This window comes from Sphaeramia orbicularis, chromosome 3, assembly GCF_902148855.1.
Source record: "Sphaeramia orbicularis chromosome 3, fSphaOr1.1, whole genome shotgun sequence".
NCBI lineage: Eukaryota > Metazoa > Chordata > Actinopteri > Kurtiformes > Apogonidae > Sphaeramia > Sphaeramia orbicularis.
In genome coordinates, this window is record NC_043959.1 from 33,001,861 (window position 1) to 33,027,209 (window position 25,349).

Genomic DNA, 25,349 nt, shown 5'->3' on the forward strand with positions numbered 1-25,349 from the left:
AGTGCCCCCCCCCCCCCCCCCCCCCCCCCCAATCACCACCAAAATGTAATCATTTGTTCCTTGTGCCAGTATCAACATTTCCTGAAATTTTCATCCAAATCCATCCCTAACTTTTTGAGTTATCTTGCACACGGTCAGACAGACTGTTAGGTTTTGACGCACCTTTATTTTTTTTCCCTTTGTCTTTTGTGGGTTTTTTGGTTATAATTCTTACTTTACACTTTTGGGTGATTATTGCTCTCTCTGTTATTGTGCCTTGATAACATTTTTGTAAAATATTGCGTATTTAGTGTTTTTTTAAAATAGGTGGCCAATTGGTTTTCCCGCCGGCAAAGCCTATAAATTGGACTGGCGCTGGGCTCTCGCTCTCTCGCCTCCTGCTCTCTCTACCTCCTCCAGCAATGCCGGCGTCTGGAGCGTGCACGTCGAGGCGCGCATCCGCTCCACTCCACACAAATTGTCACGCCAGTGGGGTTTTTGTTAGCCTTTTGTTAGCTTATCCTTTTTGTTTGGCCAGGTGGATCTGGACGTCCTGTTTTCGCTTTTCTTTCGTTAGGACTTATTTTGTGGTTGTTTTTTTTGATAGGGTAGTGGTGCGCTGGCAGCTTCTACAGCCCTGTATAGGGTTGGCCTGACCAGCACACCGTTCTTATGTGTATTTTGCTGGTCCACTCTGGTCTTTTCTTTTGTTACTTTGAGCACGGGGTTTAAAAGGGGTTTTGATTCTGCGTAATTAGACTCACCTTGTTTTCAACAGAAGAGAATCGACGAAGAACGAAAATAAATGCAATACAATAAAATATGTTCTTTTGAATTATACTCCTTGACTCCCGGTGTCCTATGTAAATATGTTTCACCTTTTGGGTTGTAACACAGACATACAGACAGACAGACAAACCAACACCAGCAAAAACATAACTTCCTTGGTGGAGGTAATAAGATCATGCCAGTGCATTATTATGCGTTCTGACAAGGCAAACCATCCAATACACATACAAACAGTAGTGAGTGAGAGCTTTAAAATTCATACACTGTAATACAAGTCTGACCATCATTCAGTACGATAAGTGTGCCATCCTTGTTGTACCATGCAGCAACAGCCTACACCCAGATGTGCACAAAAATAAGCATAACCTTCATAATTACAGTATAGGAGCAGGAAATAGAAGAGCATTGATAGTCAGCTCCAAACATATCCTTTTGGACAAGGTATACTCCAATATATATCTGCAAAATAGTACACAGCTGTTATTACACCAGGGGCAAATCAGCCATTTTTCATCACCCACCGGTGCCAAAACACCAAGTCCATTAAAAGAGCTGCAATGCAGATGAAAAAGACAAATATCCTTGAACACTTTCAGCCACTCCAAACAATTTCAGACATTATCAGTAACATAAATTAACTCTGCAATCTTACCCATAGAAAATACACAGGAAGTGTGAATAATAGTAAAACCACCCCTCATACAAAGAAACAGGTCAAACTAATCCATAACACTAGCCACATCTCATACTAAGCCACATCACATATAGTGTAGGAACCTTTAGAACCAACATACTGTATGTGACATAATGGCACCAGATTCCATTTCTGGACTGTTAACCCCTCCATTCCACCTCTTGACCCCAGACCCCAGATCTGTTGACCAATCACTGGCCTCCACCCCATGCTCTAAGTTCACATCTAAAGGTGAGCTTTTCCAGTCATCAGCCTTATATTGTAGTTTGTCATCAAGAATTCCATCTTTCACCAACCTTGACACTTACAATCATCTCTTCTTTAGTCTTTACATAGTTATCATGCCCTCATTTTGGCTTTTGTTTATTTACTTATTTTTACACATATACATACACTATACCGTTCATTATAGTATGTAATTTTCTTCATGGTGTAATGCAGCTTATGTTTGACTTCATCCAAATAGTCTACTCCAGGGGTGTCAAACATGCGGCCCGGGGGCCAAATTCGGCCCACCAAAGGGTCCAATCCAGCCCCTGGGATGAATTAGTGAAATGCAAAAAGTACACCAAAGACATTAACACCAAGGATGTTAAAATAAAGGTCAGTACGATCTAAAGTGGGTCAGACCAGTAAAATACTATCATAATAAACTATACATAACGAAAACCACAAATTTTTATTTGTTTTTGTGTAGAAAAATGTAAAATTAGACAAAAATGTTTACATTTACAGACTAGTCTTTTACAAAAAATGTGAACAACCTGAAATGTCTTAAGAGAATACAGTGTAATTGTACTAATGCTCTGCCTGTTATTAAATGTTTTGTGTATTTGTAGATCCACTGTAAGCTGTAATGAACATATGAAAATGTGAAGCTGAGGCCAAATAATGGCATAAATTGTTAAAACTGCACTTTTTTTCCAAATAAATTTCATTTTGTTTATGGTTGGTCATGTTTTTAATTTTTTTAAAGATTAGTTTGTAAATGTAAACATTTTAATTATATAATTTCACTCTAAAACACAGAAGTTAGACATAAGAATTTTGGAAATGATATTATTTATATATTATTCTGTTATTATTTTAATGATCTAGCCCACTTCAGCTCATGTTGGGCTGTATGTGGCCCCTGGACAAACATGAGTTTGACACCCCTGGTCTACTCTATCATTTCACTTATTTTCCCTTATTTTTGTCGGGTCTGGGTTTTATCTCTGTTCTTCTGACAACTTCTTTTTCTTTTAAATAAACTGACTTGACTAACATAATAAGGGCGCAATCATAAAATCTGAAACAAACTCAAACGTAGGATCAAGGAGGCAATAGAGATCAGGAGGCGGGTGAGTGGCACCATCAACCGGGACGAGGGGGGCGTACACCCTCTTGCACACCTGGGATTCCCTCCTCCAGAGACCACCCAAGGCGGAGGAGACGCGGTCGACTCGACGGGCTCTGATTGGTCCGTCGAGCCGATCAGTTGATAAATGAAAGGTCAGCAGCAAGTCAGATGACGCTTCTGAGGAAGACTGGAGTCACAGTCGAAACTGTCAAGCAGGTAACATCTAAAAACTATACCTTGTCTGAACAAAGGAAAAAAAGAAAAGTATAATATAATAATTATTTTCAACCTTTTTTTTTTAGATTCACTTGAGTTCGTGCGTATGTAACTGATCAAAGACCTCATCTGTGCATTTGTCTGGATGAATGCAATGCTTGTGAAAAAGCAAATCCACCTGTCTGTTTATGTTTTTATTACTGGCAATCATTATTTTTTAATATTGTGAGAGATATTACTTGTGCAGCATCATTTGCGTTTTTACACAGAAGACGGACAGGGCTTGTAAAATAAAAGTGATTTTTCTGCAGCTATAAACTACCTCAGTATTTTCTTTACTTTACTGTAACGCTCCATGAGATTAAAGCAGAGGAACCGAGTGCAGGTGTGAACACTGTAAAAACCCCCCTACCCCCCACCGACAGTGAAACCTGGGCTCGCACACTGTCAGCAGTAACCATCAACATGCAGCTAATAGCAGCCAAGAAGCCTCCTCTCAGCACACCTGGCTCTGAACACAAATCCCATATTCATCTCCGAATCCAGCAGCAGGAGGTTCTGATATACCTTAACGTGTGAGAGATGTGACAGCCTTTTGTTCAAGTGAGAGTTTGGATGAACTGAGCACAGCAGGTTTATATATTTGATCTCTGCTGGGGTGATTCTGTTATCCTCCCTGAGGTTGTGTATCCTGGCAGCTTGCTTTCCTTTTTGTTTCTGGTTTGAAACGTCACCGGCAGAACGGGAAGGTGCTGTAGACGCTGAAGCCGGCCAACAACACTGACAGCGAAACAAAGAACAGGAAGGGCCAAAACCGATCAGGCTCTGCTAATAGGGCCCCTGGCACAGAGAACAGCTTGTAGCAGAGAAGATGAAGCAGAGGTGTGTCTGAGAGCGACAGATATACACACACACAGACACACGAATCCTGCAAGTACATAAAAGCAGTGTGCATGTGTGTTGGCATGAGTGCGATCAGAGGATACAGTTAAACATGGGTGCTGTGTCAAGTGTTAATGTATGCAAAGTGTACAAGTGTGTCTGAGCGATGTCCATTTCTCTGCAGGTTAAGGTCACTGGCCATCCCTCTGGGGCTTTTACTGTCACAGACCGCTGGGCTCGACATTTCCTGCCTGCCACCAGGCCATTTGGCAAACAGCAGGGTTTAGCACACTCTCAGTCAGTGCCTCTCAATGTGTGTGCGGGAGGCAAAACATAGGAAAGTCAGAAAAAGTGTGCATGAAGCAAAGTTTCTATGAACTGTATATAAATAATCTGCATATAAGCCTGAAAATGGATGCGGGGTTATAAGTCTCCTAACAACTAGAGCTGCACAATACTGGAAAAAACTGACATTGCGATGTTTTTTTAACCTTGCGATATATTGCGATATGAAAAAATACTCAGGAGGGTATAATAGCTGTGTGGTGCTTAAGTAAATGGTCAAACAAATTACGTAGTTGTGTTTCCTCTCGTTGTGGCAACAGGTGCATTAAGGCACTATCGACACAGAACACGTTTCATTATCATCCTTTTTATAGCCAAAATAATTCCAGATCACGTTGCTTTTCTTTTTGGCACCAAGTCTTACTTTTTGGTGATTTTCTCTTGTTTGTTGCTCATTTTTCAATGTTGTTACCAGTGACTCACTCCATGTGCAGGGGTGTGGTCTACTTCGACAAACTGATTAAAGGCTGGTTTATGCTTGCTGCACGAACGTGACATGCGGAAAATAGACGTGTGAAGTCGGCACGAGAGTACGTGTGGTGCTTTTATACTCCGAGTGGCTCTGTGTGGTATCTATTCCCAAACTGCAGGGGTTGGGATGGGAATCAAGAACCGGTTCTTTTTGAGAACCGGTTCCCAGTAGCTCGATTTCTTAGAATCGTTTGCCTTCCTGCTTAACGATTCTGCTTATCGATTCTGCCTTTGTTGTGCACGTGCGACGACATCACACGTACGCTTCATTGTTTTTGTCAGAATGTAGCCAACATGATGTTGAGGCAGAAACGGTCTAAAAAGACGACACCAGGTCCACTTACTTGGAACACTTGCACAGCTTCCATGTCTTCAAAAGGGTGGAATCCCTCCAATCTGCTCAAGCATTTGTCCACAGCATGTGAATCATTTACAGGAATGTCACATATTTGGTACGCTACTTAGCGGCGCTTGTGAATGTAGCGGCAGAGTGAACGCCGGTCCCAGTTCTGGTTCCGGTGCAGGCAACAAACGTTGTACCCAAATACAAGTTTCTGAAGGTAGGGGAAAGGAAATTAGGTGCAAAACAACGGGAGACAAGCCGAGCCTAGTCGAACCGGTTCCACGTAGTAGAGGAATTAGTAAAACGTCTTAAGTTTCGCTTTCACTGCATGCTGCCGCTCCCACCCCCCACCCCCCCCGAACCAGGCCCGGCATCATCTGTTATTATTATTTGTACATGCTGTATATGTTATATTTTCTGTGCAGATGGAAATATAAAAGACAGTTAATGCAAACACACTCGTTTGTACTCTTTTATTCCCTCACCCAATGGGAATCGATAAGAGAATCGATAAGGAATCGGATCGATAAGCAAAATCGATAATGGAATCGGAATCGTTAAATTCTTAACGATTCCCATCCCTATGCAGGGGGCAGTGTGCCACAAACACACGTCTATCACAGTAAAAAACTAGAGAAGAAGAAAACTGCCATAACAAACCAAACATGGCAACTCTCATGCGTTTTCTCAATGAAGAGGAAACTTTCTTTCTTTTGTTGCTGCTCTTGCAACAGAAAAGAAAGCGAAGGTGGTCGTCTCCCTTTGGCGGCCTTTTTTGCCTTCACATATCTGTCCCGAATGTTTTTCCAGGGTTTTTTTTGCCCTTTCCTCCTCTTTGCTAACTGTAGCTGCAATTCCCCCCCAAATTGTTCACCACTTGGCAGTCACGGTGGTCCCAGTGTGGCGAATCATACAATTGCCTGTACTTCTGTACTTCTACCACCAGGAGCTCCTGAATGTTGGTCATGTTGTCAGCGCATCTCTTACAAATTTTTTGAGGTACACGAAGTGGAAAGTTTCCTCTTAAGATGAGCCGTGCGAAGGGGCGTGGCTGTGAAAATGACGTCAATTGGCCGTGTGAAGCTGTGCGGAGCTCGGTGACGCAGTAAGCATAAAACAGCCTTAAGAACGATTGTGACTGGTGGATCGCTGCATGTAGTGTGTGTCAGGTACCCAGGTTCAAATCAGATGAGAACATGTTGAGATCATTTGCCTCCTACATTGCTGGACCTGTGATGTGACTATTGCGAACATGTACTTTACGATGGCAATGCTCAAATGACATATTGTGTAGCTCTACTAACAACTATCAGTTCCATGCTAACACCGGTGTCACTCTGCTCTTCAGAAAGGGACAGTGTGTAGATTATTCACTGGAGTCCTATTACTGACCTGTTATGCTGTTCGAATATGCAATCATATCCGACAAAACGTTTTCCATCTGATAACATACCAACCCTCAGGTGTGGCATTAGGTCGTTTGTCCATTAAAGGACATGAGAAAACATCATTTTACAGTTGAATCACTCTTCACAATCACTACACCTGCCTGGACATACCACTCAATAAAACACATTACCACCTGAAACTGGAAAACACAGCACAGTGCTCAGGGGATAATCATGTATGTGTCACTTTCTGACAGTGAATTTACTGTAAAATAACAGTTCTGTCACCCTTCACCTTACTCATTTTGTGAAACTCCATACGGTGGCTGTTCTTTTACACAGACTGGCTGATGTGACTTTTCCTGGAACAATCCACTGCTGACACTTAAAATTATGTGTTTTAAGTTAGTGGTTTGTTTGAAGCAACTACAAGAAGTGGTTAACGGGGAAAAATGAGGAATATGAACCTGCATTAACTGTTTTCAAGTTCCAGAATGTGATGAATGAAACAAATAGCCTTTTTGGACATCCTGCTGTTGTACCCCCACTGGATATTGAGCTATAAGCGACAAAAATCTGCATAGGATGTTGATTATCTGTTGGATCCGCAGCAAGTGCACATTAGAGCGAGTGAGTGGATACTGTTCGACTGCATCATTGACTCTGTACACGTGGAGATTCATTTTATGTTCTGCACGTTGTTGAGTTCGAAAAGGCAACAAGAAAAAGTAATCTTATTTAGTCCTTAGAAATAAAACAGGTAGTAAGAAATCACGGAGAAAAAAAACAAAAACAGTTGTATTCCTCTAACTTGTTTCTCGGGCTTTAGAGCACAGGTGTCAAACATACCGCGGGCCAAAACCGGCCCACCAAAAGGTCCAATCTGGGCTGTGGGATGGATTTGTGAAATGTAAAAATTACATTGAAGATAAGGATGTTCAAATCATTTGAGTTCAGGATCCACATACACACCAATATGATCATAAGTGGGTCAGACCAGTAAAATACTATCATAATAACCTATACATAATGACAACCCCAAATGTTTCTCTTTGTTATACTGCAAAAAACATAACATTTTATGAAAATGTTTATATTTACAAACTCTCCTTTCATAAAAAATGTGAATAATCTGAACAAATATGATCAACCTGAAATGTTTACAGAGAAGTTATCTTAATTCTAACAATATTCTGCCTGTTACCAGATGTTTTTTGTATTTGTAGATCCACTGTGATCTGCAAATGGTAATGCATATGTGTAAATGATAAGCTGAGGCATAATATTGTTAAAATTGCAATTTTTTTTCTCAGGACATGTCAGGTTGTTCATGTTATTCACAGTTTTAGGGAAACTTTGTTAATGCAAACCATTTCATAATGTAATTGTCTTGTTTTCACCGTTATTATTTTACTGGTCCATCCCACTTCAGATCATATTGGGTTGAATGTGCCCCCTGAACTAAAATCAAAAGTTTGACACACCTACTTTAGGGGCTCAAGAATACATTATTTCCATGTACATTTATGTTAAATGTACTTGATGAAATGAGTTTCTCTTTCTTGCTTCCTCTATGTTCTAAGCCTCCCTCTCATTTTGCCTCTGAGAAGGTATGTTTGTTCCTCACATTTTACTATCCAATCGGGGGCCTCTCCTGACCCACGTCTTATCTCTGATTGATGCCTGACGGCTCCCGCGGTGAAGACCACAACGCAACATTTCCATTAACCTTGTTCTTGCATAGTTCAAAAAAAAAATGTGTGTGTGTATATAAAGAGTAATCTGACAGATGCCAGAGGGTCCTGGAGAGTTTTAACTGTGACATAGCTGGGTGGTAGGTTGCTCTGTATGTCCTTCAGCGCTGTACGCCGGTGCATTCTGGGATGGTGGTTTAAAAAAGAAAAACTGAATTGGAAGAGACTGAGACAAAGATAAAGAGTTAGTGAGAAGAGACAAACTCCGACTGAAAGAATGGTGACACTGCGAGCGTCTCTGAGTAGATTAAGGGTGTATGGCATAAGCAACAAAACCAACTAATTCACTTTTACAGCCATTCATGACTTCTCAGATGCCCCAGTTGCTACGCCTGCTGTGTATTATTGCATGTTTGTCAGTGGGATGTCACGCCACGCTCCCCGGGGTGCATTTGATCTGACTCACCCTTACAGCCCTCGGAGCGCGCTGTCTCTCATGCAGAAAAACCCACAACAGTCGCCCACTGCACTTTGTTAGCCGTTAAATATTAAGGAAAACCGCGCCTATCCACAGGGTCAAGCTTAAAAAAATAATCCATTCGCTGCTACTATTAAGAGGCGCTGGCAGCACTGTGGCAAAACATTTCTGCTGATTTTTCACCATTTTCCACATAGCTTTCATACTGTACGCATTCATTATTTTACAGCTTCATATTCTATTTAGAAGCCTCACAGTTCATTACGGTGGTAAAAGGCTCCTGTACATCCAAGTCAACTGCACATTAATATTGCATAAATGCTCCATTCACTAAATCATAACTTCCCACGACGGAAGTACTCAAATTCTTGTTGTGTGAGGCAAAACCCACATCCCATTCCTGCTTAGATACACACATGATGCAAATTTAATGCATTGTGCCTTACCTATGTACAATATGAGGATTTGTGCTGCATAATCACATTTAAATTTAGACCAGGAACATAACATTGATGCTGAGTGATGCACATTTTTTTAATACATACTAAGAGTTAGTGTTAGAGCATGTGCATGAATAAGTGTTTCCATGTCAGCTCCAACATGTTGGAATCACATCTTCTGCAAAGAATTCATACAGATTTAGATAAATGGTGTTCATATCCACTCACTGTATAAAACTCCTGTATATATTCCAAATCCACTGTAAATCTTCTCCCATTGTTATTCTTGTCTCTAGTGGAATGTTTGTCTATATCACAGGTGTCAAACATAAGGCCCGGGGGCCAAATCTGGCCCACCAAAGGGTCCAATCCGGCCCGTAGGATGAAATGCACTGAAAATATTAACAATCAATGGTGTAAAAATCATTTTAATTCAGGTTCCACATACAGAACAATTAGATCTCAATTGGGTCAGACCAGTAAAATATTGTCATAATAACCAATAAATAATGAAAACAACAGATTTTATCTTTGTTTTAATATATATAAAAAACTAAAATTACATGAAAATGTTTATATTAACAAACTATCCTTTTACAAAAATGTGAATAACCTAAACAAATATGAACAACCTAAAACGTCTTAAGAGAAGTGCATGCAATTTTACCAATATTCGGCCTGTTACTAAATGTTTTGTGTATTTGTAATAATAATGTAAGTTGTGTGTAAATGAAAAACTGATAAACCGAGGCAGAATATTGGTAAAATTGCACTTGTTTTTCTTAAGACATTTCAGGTTGTTCATGCTATTCAGATTTTTAGGGAAATGTTGTAGATGTAAACATTTTCATACTGTAATTTTACTTTTTTCACTGTTATTATTTTACTGGTTCAGCCCACTTGAGATCATATTGGGCTGAATGTGGCCCCTGAACTAAAGTGACTTCGACACCCCTGGTCTATATTATCTATCTATCTATCTATCTATCTATCTATCTATCTATCTATCTATCTATCTATCTATCTATCTATCTATCTATCTATCTATCTATCTATCTATCTATCTATCTATCTATCTATCTATCTATCTATCTATTAGGTCTATGTTCTAGTGTGACTGGGTTCATGTTGTTTTGGGTTCATGTTGAAACATGTGTGATGTGTGCAAAGAAAAACCAAAGTCAAATTCCTTGTATGTGTTGACATACTTGATCAATAAAGCTGATTCTGATTCATATGTCACAGAATTAATATAACCTGGTGGTCAAACACCTGTACAACTGCATAAAAAAACTGCTAAGAAAATTTTTTAAAAATCCTGAAATGGAATATTCTGCGTGTTATTGTATAAAAGATGCAAGTGGTGCATTTAACTTAGTGTTTATAGGTTTTATAGTGTAGTTTCTTTTGCAAGATGTTATAGCTAATGTTAAATAATCCTGATTCAAGCTTGTATATTGACCAATACAGCGCAATAATGGAGTCTAAAACGCTGTGGACATCTCATTCAGTCTTGCAACAGAATGCATTGATGCTTGGAGGGCAATAATTACTAGCTATAAATAGCACACATATTGCAGCTCCCTTCTACAGACAGTGATATGTAAAGCGGTATGAATGTGCTCAGTATACTACATATGCTTTGTGGGATTTTGGGAATTATTCACACACATAGAAGGGAGAAAAAGGAGCGTAGAGATCAACCTTAACTGCATGTGAAAGCTCAGCACGCCCATGTGCCTTTCCTGCCTGCAGACCAAACACTGGACGTCAATGATGCAAAGGCAATGAGACAGCTGCTGCAACACACACATGAACACAAACATGCATCTTTTGCTAAAAAACTGAAAAAATAAATAAATAAATAAAATCACAGATACCCCCCTCCCATCTTCATCCCTCCCCATCTTCATTTTTTATTTCACTTTTCAAGCCTCCAGCTGAGACAGGAAAGGTGTGAGTGAGAGAACTACAGAAGTAAAAATAGAGATAAAGAGAAGAGGGAAAAAAAAAAAAAAGACTGCAGAGCATGTGAGAGAGTAAAAAGTAAAGATGAAAAGGTACAGAGGTTACCGAGGGAGTGCAGCACAGAGGGAATAGAGAATGGAGCCTTCAATTTGTGTGGCCGTTTGACCCTGCCAGGCGCACAGCTTAGCACCAGCCACATGAATAAACAAACATGCCTAATTTCCCTTGGCTGAGGGCAGGATGGAGGTATGCTCTGAAAGTCAGTTGATTTGCAGCATTTATGTCATCCAGAAAAATAAAGTGCTCTTCACATTAGCTTTCAGGGAGCACAGCCTAGGCACTTGGAGGCAAGGGGAAGCGATTTCTTAGATTTAAAAAAGGCACTGAATGGAGACACCTGCTTTATATGCACCATCTGTGTTTGGAATAATACTTATTAAAGCTACAAAAGGAATAACTCGTTTCCAGTCAACTTCTTTTGTTGTGAAGATTTTTAATGCCAGACATGAGAGAAATATTAAAGGCTTGTTGGATTTTTTTGACATCTGCAACCAATAAATTAACACTGATCACTGAACTGCACATTTTGTCAAGAGTAAGCATATCAGTGGTACTCCAGGCAAGAAAATTGTTTTTTTTTTTTCTAAATAAGAATCATTTCAAATGATGCAGGAAAAATGGCATAAGAGTGCTGCCGTGGATATGATTTAAACTACAGGTGCAATGAAATGAGAGGACGGGTTGTGAAAACATGTCCTTTGTTTCGATGTGGCATTTTCACTTTTAAATGTGCTTTTCCCAAGCAATCAGTCATAGTTTAGGCAAAACTTACAGCTTCTGCTTATTGTCATTTCCCAGCAAAGCCAGTCAGGCAGTCAGTCATGACTTACTTTGGAGTGAATAATACCAAACAACACAGTGAGTCTGCAGCCGTGTGGCCCTGGGTACATACCAGACTGATGGGAATGTCATAAAACAAAGCAATGGACCAATTAAAATTTGGACGTGGTGATACTGTGAGATTGTGTCACAAAATTGTACAGGTTATTATGATTCATCCTGAGGGGGGGCCGCTGCAAATTTCCTGGCGATCTTATCAATCTATTATAACTGTCAGCACATTTCACTGGAACATGACCTGTCAATCTAATCATGACAGTAAAGCAAAGTCAGTATCTCTTGAATACATAATGCCTGTCCTAAACTGTGTGCCAATCCATCTAGTAGATGTTATTCCAGTAAGTAAGAGTATTGACAGTTTGTAAAGTGAATGCAGTGAGGCGTGAAACCTTCCTAACTCAGATTGAAGGCTAGCTAACTGAAAACACCAGGCGAATGTTATACACGTTCATACATAAACACTAAACACTGGTATATGCTGCCACCTCAGAAAGAACCTGGGAAATGTTTAAAGGGGTCATATTTTGCTAAACTCACTTGTATTAGTCTTTGGTACATTTATTTGTGTATTTGTGGACCCTAATAGTTCATAAACTTTGAATTTGAACCCTCCAGGTGCTGCAAAGCTATCTTTATATTAATTCCAGCAAAAATCAAGTGGATTTCAAACAACCCATTTCAATTCTTGCTTAATTTGTTACATTTTATAACGAGTTACATCACAACATTTGCACATATAAGGTCAAGACTTCTGACAAACATTTTTCATAGTTCGACATAATTGTTTGTCAGCAGCAGCGGTTGTAGTCCATACTGAAAATATGTCCAAACTTCGAGCTGATTACCAAAAATGTTCAGTTGTTAGTTGTATTAATGAACACAAGTGGCTAAACGTGACAGAAAGCACAGTCAACAACCTGGAGGGGGTGGGGTCATGTGCATTTAAAGGGCCAGTGCTCAAAAAACGACCTTTCTGGTGTCATTAGTCAGAAATATTGTTGAAGATGGGCCTGTGGAATTTCATTAATAGCATTTACAGTTTATGTAGACCACAGGGAAATGTTTTAAAATGCACAGTTCCATTTAAGAAAACTAAATGTCACTACTTTAAGCTACAAATATGTGTTTAATGACACTTGAGCTTAGTGTAATGTAGAAAAATACAATAAAATTTGAGTATTAGAGAAGGAATGCCTAGGGATAGGAATCGAGAATCGGTTCTTTTTGAGAACCGGTTCCCAGTAGCTCGACTCCTTGGAATCATTTACCTGCCTGCTTAACGATTCTGCTTATCGATTCTGCCTTCATTGTGCATGTGCGATGAGGTCACACAAATGCTGCATTGTTTTGGTCAGAATGTAGCCAACATGGTGTTGAGGCAGAAACGGTCTAAAAAGCCGACACCAGGTCCACTTGCTTGGAACACTGTCAAACCTTCCATGTCTTCAAAAGGGTGGAATCCCTCCAATATGCTCAAACATTTGTCCACAGCATGTGAATCATTTACAGGAATGTCACGTATTTGATTCGCTACTTAGCGGCGCTTGTGAATGTAGCGGCAGAGTGAACGCTGGGCCGGTTCCAGTTCTGGTGTGGGCAACAAACGTCCTAACTCCTCAAATACAAGTTTCCGAAGGTAAGAAGGGAAAAGAAATGAGGTGCACAACAACGGGAGACAAGCTGAGCCGAGTCGAACTGGTTCCACGTAGTAGAAATGCAGCAATAGAGGAATTAGTAACGCGTCTTTAGTTTCACTTTCACTGTACGCCACGCCCCCCCCAAAACCAGGCCCGGCGTTATCTGTTATTATTATTTGTACATACTGTATATATTATATTTTCTGAGCAGAGATGGAAATATAAAAGACAGTTAATGCAAACACACCTGTTTGTACTCTTTTATTCCCTCACCCAATGAGAATCGATAAGAGAATCGATCAGGAATCAGATCAATACACAATATCGATAATGGAACTCATCCCTAGGAATGAGTTACCTGCTTGTAGGCTAATACGATAAACATTGGCTAAATTATGCTAAAAGGTTATGAAATGTATCATGAAATGTACCCACAACTCTTTTAGGGTCTTGCTAACCATGATCACAGCCACAATTAGAACTGTCTGTAGAAATGTACTGTTTATTCACTCAACAGAAAGTGTGAAAGTGAAGAATTTCTTAACAAAGGTCTACAATTTACAAAAATGGTACAATGTGCTCAAAGACAGACTAAAACACAAAATGTAAATCTCCTGGCACAAACAAAGCATGGCCTTGGGGTCTTAAAAGGAGACAACAGACTGATTTCTATCCAACAAGATGAATGACTCAGTTCACTCAATAAACAACTATTTTGTGAAAACTAATTCTTCCACAACAATCAGACAACCTCTGTGATGATCTTTAACATCTTATCCATAGACCAGCATATTTTAGAACACCACCTGATGAGATGTAACATGAAAACATGATCATTTTTGGTGAGATGAGTGACAGTTTGATGTGTTATGACAGTGTGTCATGTCGCCAAACCATGGACCCAACACACATGACTTTTCATAGTTTTCTTTTTTACCATCAAAATCAAACTAATCTGCCATCATAGCTAAGAAAGTCTCTCAGCTGTACAATAACACTGTCATAAACATCAGGACAATGTTCAGTGACATGGAACTCATACGATTGGCTCACAGTTATACACATGATCCAAGCATAAGCTAAGCTATAGGTTATGTATTGTTTTAAAAGTGAACAGAATCAACGCTCTTATTGCATTTTTTACAGTTAACTAACATTATCTTATCATCATTATCAATTGTTTATATTTTTCTGTTTGTTTTTACTTCCTTCAGATGAGATTTATGTTGTGAGATCTCATGAGACTCCATTGCTGAGACAGATATTTTTCAAAAAAGTCAATTTCTTCCTGATCCATGGGTCTGAAAAATGTCAGTTTAATCTCAGACTGATCATAAGATATGGGGCTTATGAAAAATGGGTCCATTATTTACTTTGGGCTGAAAGAATCAGTCAAAACCTGTAAATCATATTGACTCTACTCAGTTCGGTATGAATGGGACATGATCTGCCTCTAGACTCCAAAAGGGGTGGAGCAGCGGAAAAACTGTGTCACCAAAATTAAAAAAAAAAAATCACTCCCCAGTCGCCTTGTTCTTAAGCATCTTTGGTGTTAATCAATCAACCCAGATAAAACAGAAAAACACAAAGTGACCACTAGTACACTTATTGTCTGTCTTCATATGTTCTTGGTATGTATACTTATGTGATTTGGTCTGTGTGTTTATGCCTATTTATATGACTGTATGCAGTACATGCTATCAATACTATGTATACTTGTGATGTGACTTTATGCCATCAGCTGTATTTACTGCCCACTGACACTGGGATTAGGTGGCAGTGTTGTATTATAATTGTATTATTTGTAGCTGCAATGTGGCACTATCACCCAACACAATTTTCCTGTTGGGACAATAAAGATTATCTTAATAAAGCAAATGAGACAATGGTGATTCCTCCACATTGTGATTCTAGATTTATACTCTAGTGGCCATCAGTGGTATTACATTTTAGCAGGTTTCCTAAACTATGTGCAGAGGTGGCAAAAGTACTCACATTCTGTACTTAAGTAGAAGTACAGTTACTTGGGGGAAAAAATACTCTCATAAAAGTAGAAGTACTGATTCAACTCCTTTACTTAAGTAAAAGTAAAAAAAAAAGTACAACTTCTCAATTGTGATAAAGTACAACGTAAAAAGTAAAACTGCATTTTTTGCCATGAGTGAAACAATACTTATTCAACCAGGCAAAAGCCCATAGAGAATCATATAATCATATAAGAATTTTCAAAGGTAAAATTAAATGAAATGTGGGCTGGTAGCAGGTAAGGAAGGGAAAAAATAAAAAAATGATTCATGGATGAAAATAATTTTCAGGATATTTAATGACGATGATCATCTAATTTCACTGTGGTTGATCCACAGCTGGTTTGTTTTATTTTGAAGTGAGTTTCACTTCTGTTTATATAAAGTTAAAGATGTCACTGAGCAGCACATATTAGAGATTTATTGATGGTGTCCGTTTTGCCAAAAATAAAGCCCTGAAGACAGAGTTACTGTGTAGACCAGTGGTTCTCAAATGGGGGTACGCGTTCCCCTGGGGGTACGTGAAGGCACTCCAAGGGGTACGTGAGAAATTAAAATATATTTAAAAAGTAGCATCCATGAAAAAAATCCTTTAAAAATAATAATTAAATTGATTAAATATTTCAGGAAAATATATAAGTTCATAAAATGAATTTTATATTCAGTAGACTATTCAATTTCATCATCCTAAAAACCCAGTCTCCCCCATACCAGAATGGTTTGACCCAACCTGTCATATGCCACCTAGCATCACCTGTCAATCACTTGAAAACTCAAACAATGGAGTCGTGGTTGCAGCGTAATTCTTTTTGAGAACAGATCTTTACTAGGATCTCAAAGGAGGACACTTTATGTTGATAATTATTTTTATGTGCACAAATCTTTATTTATAATTAAGTTAATTCTTTCTTTCTTTTTTTAGTTATATCTTTTTATTTCCAAATAGTTCAAGAGAGACCACTACAAATGGAGTTCCAAAGTTTAATAAATCAGACACTGATGGCACAGCACTCTGTTTTAAGTCATTTTTTTCAACCAAAATGCTTTGCGCTGGTTAGTGGGTACTTGGCTGAAAAAATATTTCACAGGGGGTACATCACTGAAAAAAGGTTGAGAACCACTGGTGTAGACAATGCATTTAATCACAGGTCGGGTCGCGGTACTCAGGTTTGCAGGCACGGGCGGAAAAGTTTGGAAAAAGTGGACCCATGCAGGACTCCGGTACTGACCCTGTGCAGGAATCTGGTACTGACCCCATGCAGGACTCTGGTATTGACCCTGTGCAGGAGTCTGGTACTGACCCTGTGTAGGACTCTGGTACTAACCCCATGCAGGACTCTGGTACTAACCCCACGCAGGACTCTGGTACTGACCCTGTGCAGGACTCTGGTACTGACCACATGCAGGACTCTGGTGCTGACCCTGTGTAGGACTCTGGTACTGACCCTGGTCACAGCCTGTGGTCCCTCTCTCTGCCACACTGACTTTCCTTCTGAAGCGACATATTTTACGTACTGTCACATCCGTTTAGTTTGAAAAGGTAACGAGCCTGTTCTGAGAATTCAAGAAGTATAAAGTACAGATATTTATGCAACAATGTAGGGAGTAAAACTAAAAATGTTCCATGAAAAATAAATACTCAAGTAAAGTACAGATTTCAAAAAAGTCTACTAAAGTACAGCAACAAAGTACTTACACTTCGTTACTTCCTACCTCTGACTATGTGAAAACTCTGACAAAGTAGTAGCACAACAGGAAAATTCTGACCAAAGACATAAGGATGAAATCACTGTGAATCATGGAAAACTGGCTCAAATTATATGAAAAATGACAAAAAGTAGTGAACCAGCTCACCTCACCATTCCTAGAGCAGAAGCATTTCTTCAGATATTCACAGTAATGTCTGCGTAGGTGGATTAAATCATCGTGTCCCATCCACTTACACATTATCACTAATGAATCTGAACACAACAAACAGCCCTCACAGTTTGCATCAGCTTCAGTACCAAGTTGTCAGCTCCAGTAAAGTCATTAGGAAATCATGTGGACAAAAAAAAAAAAAAAAAAAAAATCCATATCAAAATAAAAACACCAAATGGATTGATCACTCTGACAGCAAACCACCAAACTTTCCATTATTTATTTATATATTCATTATTAGAATTGAAGCTGGAGTAAAACCATTTGCTCTCACTCACAATCATTTGGACCACATGTGGCTGAAAACATCAAACTAAACGTGACAGGCTTTTGTTGATGGGCTGCATGCGGTGTGCTGCCTTCTACCATCAGAGGCCGGTGTCACAGTGAGCTGTCAGGCTTCCTACTAATCCAGTTTCAAAAAAAGCTTTATTGGAATAAAAATTCAGATTACATCAACATAGTATACAGTCTACGTGAGAGGAGCTCAGAGTGCAGACTGGTTCAGAAACAGAATTCGTAAAAACAGTGGTGCTGGTATATAATAAAACTCCATGTTTTCCTACTTGTCACACATGCAGGGTAATGCAGACACTCGGATATTTCATTAACCCTTTAAACCCTGAGGCTAAAACGGTCCACCTGGACTTTTTTTTTTTGTTATTTTGACTTTTTTTGAACTAAAATGTTAGAAAATATGCTGTGAGTATGTTTGCTAATTTTTCCAGAGCACTTTTTTTCCCAGATCTTTCAAAATCTAGCAATCATTTACAATTTACTGCATGTTATAATACTGATAAAATGGCTTCTTCTTCAGCTTCTAGTACAGGCATGAGTGAAATTACCGTAATGGTCCAATAAGATCTATAAAGTGCAATGTCTCAGGTTTCAGAAACCGTTGGAATTTTCCCAATTGCACAAACAGTGAAAGAGTTACAGCCATCCAAACTGCATATGTGCAGAGTATGTCCGCGATGACATGTAAGGTTTTAAAGAGTTAACCCTGTAAAACCTGAACCATTAAATCATTGACAGAAAATCCCAGTTCTTTGAAACTGGAGCCTTTATTAGTGCTTCTGAACAACTTCCAATTTTTTTTTTTTCAAATATCAGTTTCCATGTATGAGTTTCAATTTTGTACCATATTTGATACATCGGGTCTCAATGCTCAAATATTAGCTAAGATTTTTGAACGAACAAAAACATAATATAACACAACACAAACATGTCTAACAAATTGGTAATTCCTTTTCAAAATTGTCAGAGTTCTGCCTCCTTCCTCATTAATGACAATCTTGTAGTGTCACTGGAAAGGCCTCTGGTGAATGAATTCCTCCCCCCTGGTGGATTATCCACGTATTGCATGTATTTAATTGTATACATCACGTTTTTCAAGAAAAAAAGATATCACACTGATCATGTAGAGGGCTTCAAAACTCATGTACCAAATATGATGCGTTTGGCGTTGCAGAGTTAACTTTGGCAACATTTAAAATCCTGTTTCATACTTAAGATATCAACAATTTGTAATCCAAACATGCAGAAATTTTACATACTTTGATTAAAATGTAATGAACTCCTCTGAGCGTACTGGATATTTTATCCAGTGATTAAAAAAGTGAAAATGACAGAAATGAAATGCACCTTGATACATTCAGTTTTAGTAACATACAGAAAATTCTCAATTTCAGTCCTGTACAGAGTTGACCTTTCTTATATTGAAGTCTGATACAGTTTTGGCAATAATAATTAAACTACCTGTGATTTTCAGCATAAATTCAATATGACAGCTCTTCAACATGACCTTTTCATATTCCATTCTTTGAATATTAATTGTATCTAGACTGTTGTTAAACATCAGATGTTCTGATTTTAGATTTTACTTGGTAATGAGATTTTTTTTTTTTTTTGTTATGAATAATGTAAATACAGGCTCTTTCTTTGCCAAACATCTAAAGCAAAAATGTGTCTTCTGTCAGATTTTTAGTAAGATCTTTGATCTTTCTTTGAGGCAAATGTGTTATTTTTCTGCTGGCTGACATGCACGTTTCCATGTTTTACTTTGTTTTGTCTCATTTTTCTTTCTACCAGATATTTGATTCCTCTTTGGACATGTTCTCTCCAGTGAGTCTGGCTCCAGCCCTGCTTTTAAAGAACAAATTCAACTAGCTGATGTACTAATCCATACTGTACAGCAAAGAGAATGAAGAAAAAGCCATTACACACAAATCTACAGCTTTCATCTGTGTGGAGGTGTGTTAATGATTTTCTTTTTTTAATTAAGGGAATACAATTAATGTAGGTGGTGTGTAGTTTGTGTACGTTTTCAATAGTGGCTCAGTTGGCAGGTTCTGTTAAGTTTATGGTTCAGTTCTGTTACCCAAATAAACTTTGAAGCAGTGTTCAATTTCACAAAAGGCATCACAAATTAAGACACATTCTGTATTACAGTGATTGTTTGATGCCCTAACAAACTAGAAATACAGAAATAATAATAAAAAAAAAATAAACATCTGAGGATACTGTTTAGACAAACTTTTAGTTACTAGGTGGCTTGATTTTATTATTTTAATGCAATGAATTTTAATATTGTGTTATTTTAATTGCCCTATTTACGTTTTATGCCACTCTGCTCTTTTATTGTACAGCACCTCTGTGAAAAATGCTATTGAAATAAAGTTCACTTACTTACTTAGATATAAATGAAAGTGAATGTAGGATCCCATAAATTAAATGTGACAAATGTGCTAACCAAAGAGTTAAATGCTCATGCATGTGTTGAAACCTTACTCTTTTTTTGTGACCAATGCAATGTAAAACTGGCTAGCTAAGAACCTTTTTTGTTGTTTTCACAGTGAGTGGGCAGTGAATGGCCTGCCCACTCTGTGCTTCTGCAGCTTCAAGCACTTAGTGCCACTTGAGTTCTGATATAAAACAGTAGTGAAAGGGGAAAAAAATAAGGTGCAGAATAAAGGATATGGTGCCATGTTGTACTGAGAATTAATATCCACAGATCATATGAGGATCAAATATGATTCTGAGAAAAGATAAGATGTATATACTGTCTAATTAAAGCTCACCTGATTGGAATATCGCATGCTGACATTGCGCTGGTCTTGGCGCGGCACGTAACGGTGAATAGGATCAATATCTTTGGGGCTAATCAGCTCATCCACTGGAAAGCGAACGCAAACATACACACAGATACACACAAAACACACAAACACGTGGAAGTGAGAAACAAAATAATCATCATTAATACTGAGATTTATTTTTACTGGAATTTAAATTGCTCAAACTTCAATTTAATGAAATATTTTATATTTTAATGATTAGTCATTATAATGTTTTTGTACTTTTAGATAGGAACTTTGTAATTTTGTGTGTGCGTGTGTGTGTGAGAGAGATCTGGTGAATATTGGTGGTAAGAAATTAAAAAAGGTGAACGTGGAATCTGCTGTCCCTGTGGTGTGTTGTTACCCATGATTCTTAGTTAACATGGTACTAGGTGATCTCCAACTGAGTCGAAACTTTAGAGTTTTAATATTGATGCTCAAATCAATCCCCACAGATACATGAGTCAAACTGTGTCTTTGATTAATGCCAGCAAAGACTTTAGAAAATGATGCATAAAAGTTATGCCATTATTATGTGTAAAATAAAAGTCAATTTGCATTTCTAATCAACCACCAAACTGATAAATTAATATGCACAAGGTTATAAACAGACAAAACACAAAGACGCTTACCCAACAGCTTGGCGATGTTGTACAGGGCCTGACCCCACAGGAAGATCTTCCCATCACGCCCAGAGTTGCTAGGGAAACGCTTCTGGCTCCCGTGGTTGCTCTGCTCTGCCTCCACAAAGTCAGCTGGTACATAGTAGTATTTAGGGATCACAGCATGGCCTGGGAACAGAGACACGTATGATGAGCATTATTCTATGTGACCTTCTTATGTCCCATGGCAAGAATAAAACTTCAATTGCTCATCCATGCAAGATAGCAGTGATGAACAGCCACAGAACGAGAGTAAAAACATATTCAAGATGGAGAAGTTGACTTTCTCTATCAGACTTGATTCAGATAAATTCACCAATTAAATGGAAAAATTCTTGATTTTGTGATACTATTAGGAGCTGATTTTACTTGGTTTAGAGTAACGTGCATATGGATCCATGTAAACCCTTGGTTCATGCTACACACTTTGAATATTCAGTGTTCATCTTATACAAGGGAAAAGAATGGAAAGGAAAGAATGGAATGGAATGCGAAATATACTTGTTCTTTCCCTTTAACTCTATTCTGGGTTGCTTTGTATATTTTTACTCTTTCTGTCAATGGTCCCCTGTATTAGTATGTTTTTGTTTTTTGTTTTTTTACATACATAGAAGTTATATACATGATGTAAAATGCTGTTAAGATAATGCAGACTGAAAAAAAAAACTAAAAAGATTATTACAAAAAAAAAAAAAACATGTACAAATAAATAAAAATGGACAAACAGGAGCTCAGTTCAGACCTAAACAATCCGAATCCCAGTCATGTTCAGCAGAGGCTGAAATTGAATGTGAACTTGGAGAAAATCTTTGGCTACGTTGATGGAACAAATCCAAATCCAAGTCCAAGAAAAATGACAGCTTCGTCATGCAACGTCACCTATGTTCGCCAAAAATATGTGGAGATGGGCACTGAGAAAAACTCTACGTCCATCTAATCCACCAAAACAAATTTCATACTTCTCCATAGAATCAGACAGTAGGTTTCACTGTTGTTTGTTCAGAGGGTATTGGAATATAATCATTACCATTTTGTGTAAATCTGGTGATCTGGCAAATGTTACCTCACTGGTTTGGCCGGTTTTCTTACATCCACATTAGAGACTGGCATGGGTTAATGTTAAATTTATATTATTTGAGACCTGATAGAGGTTGTGACGCGACTAGAAATGGTAGGAATTAATATTTAAAATAGAGCCCGACCGATTAATCGGCCGGCCAAATAATCGGGGCGATTATAGCGTATCACCAATTAATCAACATCGGCCAACATGGAGCAGATGTAGCCTATATATTTATAACTTTTTTTGCTGTGCGGAGATTCTGACGCTCACTGCTCCTGTGTGTGTGTGTGCTGCCCGGGGATTAAGAGGAACTTTCACGGAAATCACAGACCACTACTGCGCGCTCTGACAAGGATGGACCGCTAAACCTCCCCGCCCCGTTCCAAAAATCACAGACCCCCCCCCCTCTCTCTTATGAAGTATTCATCCCCCCACACACCCATGTCCGTGCACTTCCTGTCTACCACACAGTTTCATTCTGCCAGCAGGCCTGGGTGTTAATAGTGTAGGGGAGACTGGGGACAGTTGTAACACAGGTCAGTTGTAACTTTTGCAATTGCTCCAATCAGGAACAACTTAGGACTCACCTAATTCACTCTGCACATGCTCAGTTTAGTCCTTAGTCCACATAAGAAGTTGTAGTGCCGTGAGGCAGACACATCAAAATTTGTGAGTGAAAACATAATTGTGTGGTAAGACATATTTTTTGCTGTAATTATTTTTGTGATTGCACAGTTTGCATTTGAAAGTTGCGTAAATTATATTTGTGAGATAAACAAAGATTTATGCAACTGTTTATCCACCTGTCCACAATTATCTCATATAAGATTATTATATTCTGTGTAGATCAGTGTTCTTATTTCATATATCGGCCAATATATCGGTTATCGGCCAATATCGGATATCGGCCGATATATTGGATATCAGCTTTTTTTAGCCCCCAATATCGGTATCAGCATTGGCCCCAAAAATCCCATATCAGTCGGGCTCTAATTTAAAGTATGGGAAAAAGTATTCAAACTTTATTAAACTAACAGTACTATAATTTAAGTAAAATTCTGCTGCTCAGTATACATGTGTCAATCTCATACACAGGAAACATACTGGTATTTTGTACTGCATTTATATCTATATTTAGCGCCACTAAAAATGCACAATAATATGAGTATTTGGAGATATATTAAATTAATTGGTTTGGGGTTACCTTCATATTAAAGAGGGAAGCATTGGTCGTTAGTAGGGGTGCACTGATACCACTTTTTTCCAGACCGAGTACAAGTACAAGTACTTACATTTGAGTACTTGCCGATACTGAGGACCAATATGAGTACTTAAAGCTATACCGTATGATGTGGCATTTTTACACTTTTCTTTTGTCATCTTAAAATGCTCCTAATAAGTGTGTGTCAAACTAAAATGGAAAAGAAATCCACCAGGTATTGAAACTCAAAAATGTTTAATTCTCATATATTTCTGATAAAATTCTGACCAATCATTTTAGCTGGTCCGAATAAAATAATTGGCCGAACCTGGCTGAGCCTCCTGTCAATCATCCATTACGGCCGTCCAGCATCCGATCCATTATCGCCGTCTCACATCCGATATGTGTCCCTCTGAATCTAACACTTCACTGGTGCTGCTTCTCCTGTCACTGACCACAGTCTACTGTCTAGGATGTGTTTGGATAGAACTGACATGCACATGTGGAAGGAAAAAATGGATTTATTAACAGAAACGACAACTGAGGGGCACAAACGGGAGTCTGATGAATGAAGGATGGAGATAAAAGTCCGGAAGTCAGCTGTACTGGACTGAACAGGTCTGCATAAAGCTCAGCTTTTATGACTGTGGGACTCGTACAGGTGCAATTACATGGTGTCACACAATGTAAGATGATGTAGGATGATAATTGTATGGACTATGAAACCTCAAATGTCCACGGAAAATTCGCGGAGGCCGCACGTTCACAGTGTGCGCGCCCATCCCCTGGGCACTGCAGTGAAAACACTGACCCAGTACTGCACAGACCAGGTCTACTGATGGAACAGGAGCTGCGGGCCCGCGGCAGGTGGATGATGCATCTGATTACTGAGGGAGGGGTCCACGGACACGCCAAAACGGACTGAACCTCCGCCTCTGCTTCCTCCTCCGTGAGAGGAGGAGAGAGGAGGAGGAGCCTCAGTGCTCAGGCAGAGGGAAGGGGGCGGGGCTTTAGAGGGAGGCGGGTTGTTCATGTTCAAACTTTTACTAAGTGCTGTGAGAAATGCCACATCGGTAGGTATAGTTTTAATAATACCATTACAGTTCATAGTTACTTTTGAAAATGTGCTTTATTGTCGTTATCATTAGCCTGACTGTAACAAAGTGCTGCAACTGACATTTAATGCGCTGGAATGAGTGTTTCTCAATCAATCCACCAGGGGGCGCCGCTCTCAATTAACCATACTGGCTGAGTACTGATCACTCAGACGACTGATTGTACTGCGATGACAGCGCAGACGGCGAGCGACTTCACCACGGCTCAGACCTGCTCTTAAAATGCCAATGGCACGTTCTCTCTGCTGTAAGTCGTGGCATTTTGAGCTGGCAGAAACATTTTGGTGTTTTCTTTGCTGCCTTTATATCAGCTATTGACCACACCTCAAGTTACCAGTCAAGCGTGACTGCACAAGAGATTCGACTCATTGTCTGACATTAAGAGATTAGCCCAAACACTGATGTTGCGTGCTATGGGAATGAAAAAAATAAGATATATGATATGATATGATAAGATAAGATATGCATTTATTAGTCCCACAAGGGGAAGTACCAGGTTTACAGCAGCAAAGTTCAAAAGCACACAAGAGCAAAAGAAGTGCAAAATGAAAATTAACACAAATCAAGAAAGTTATATACACTATTAACAGCTGTTAACTGTGTTACTCATCTCGTGAGCAACATATACAGAATAGGCACCTGAGTAAATCATTTTCTGGAAATTACACCACATGGTTGGACT

At 38.9% G+C, this 25,349-nt stretch overlaps 1 protein-coding gene across 2 annotated transcripts in view; it reads right to left on the minus strand.

The window, feature by feature from the left end:
* phkb (phosphorylase kinase, beta) overlaps positions 1-25,349 on the minus strand; it is a 175,610-nt gene that overhangs the window by 72,150 nt on the left and 78,111 nt on the right. For both annotated transcript variants that reach the window (XM_030161068.1, XM_030161073.1), the window contains exons 14-15: positions 21,259-21,417; positions 20,591-20,685 (exon numbers count right to left, since the gene is read on the minus strand). In XM_030161068.1, the coding sequence (XP_030016928.1) occupies positions 20,591-20,685; positions 21,259-21,417 (254 nt within the window). The remainder of the gene's footprint in view (positions 1-20,590; positions 20,686-21,258; positions 21,418-25,349) is intronic.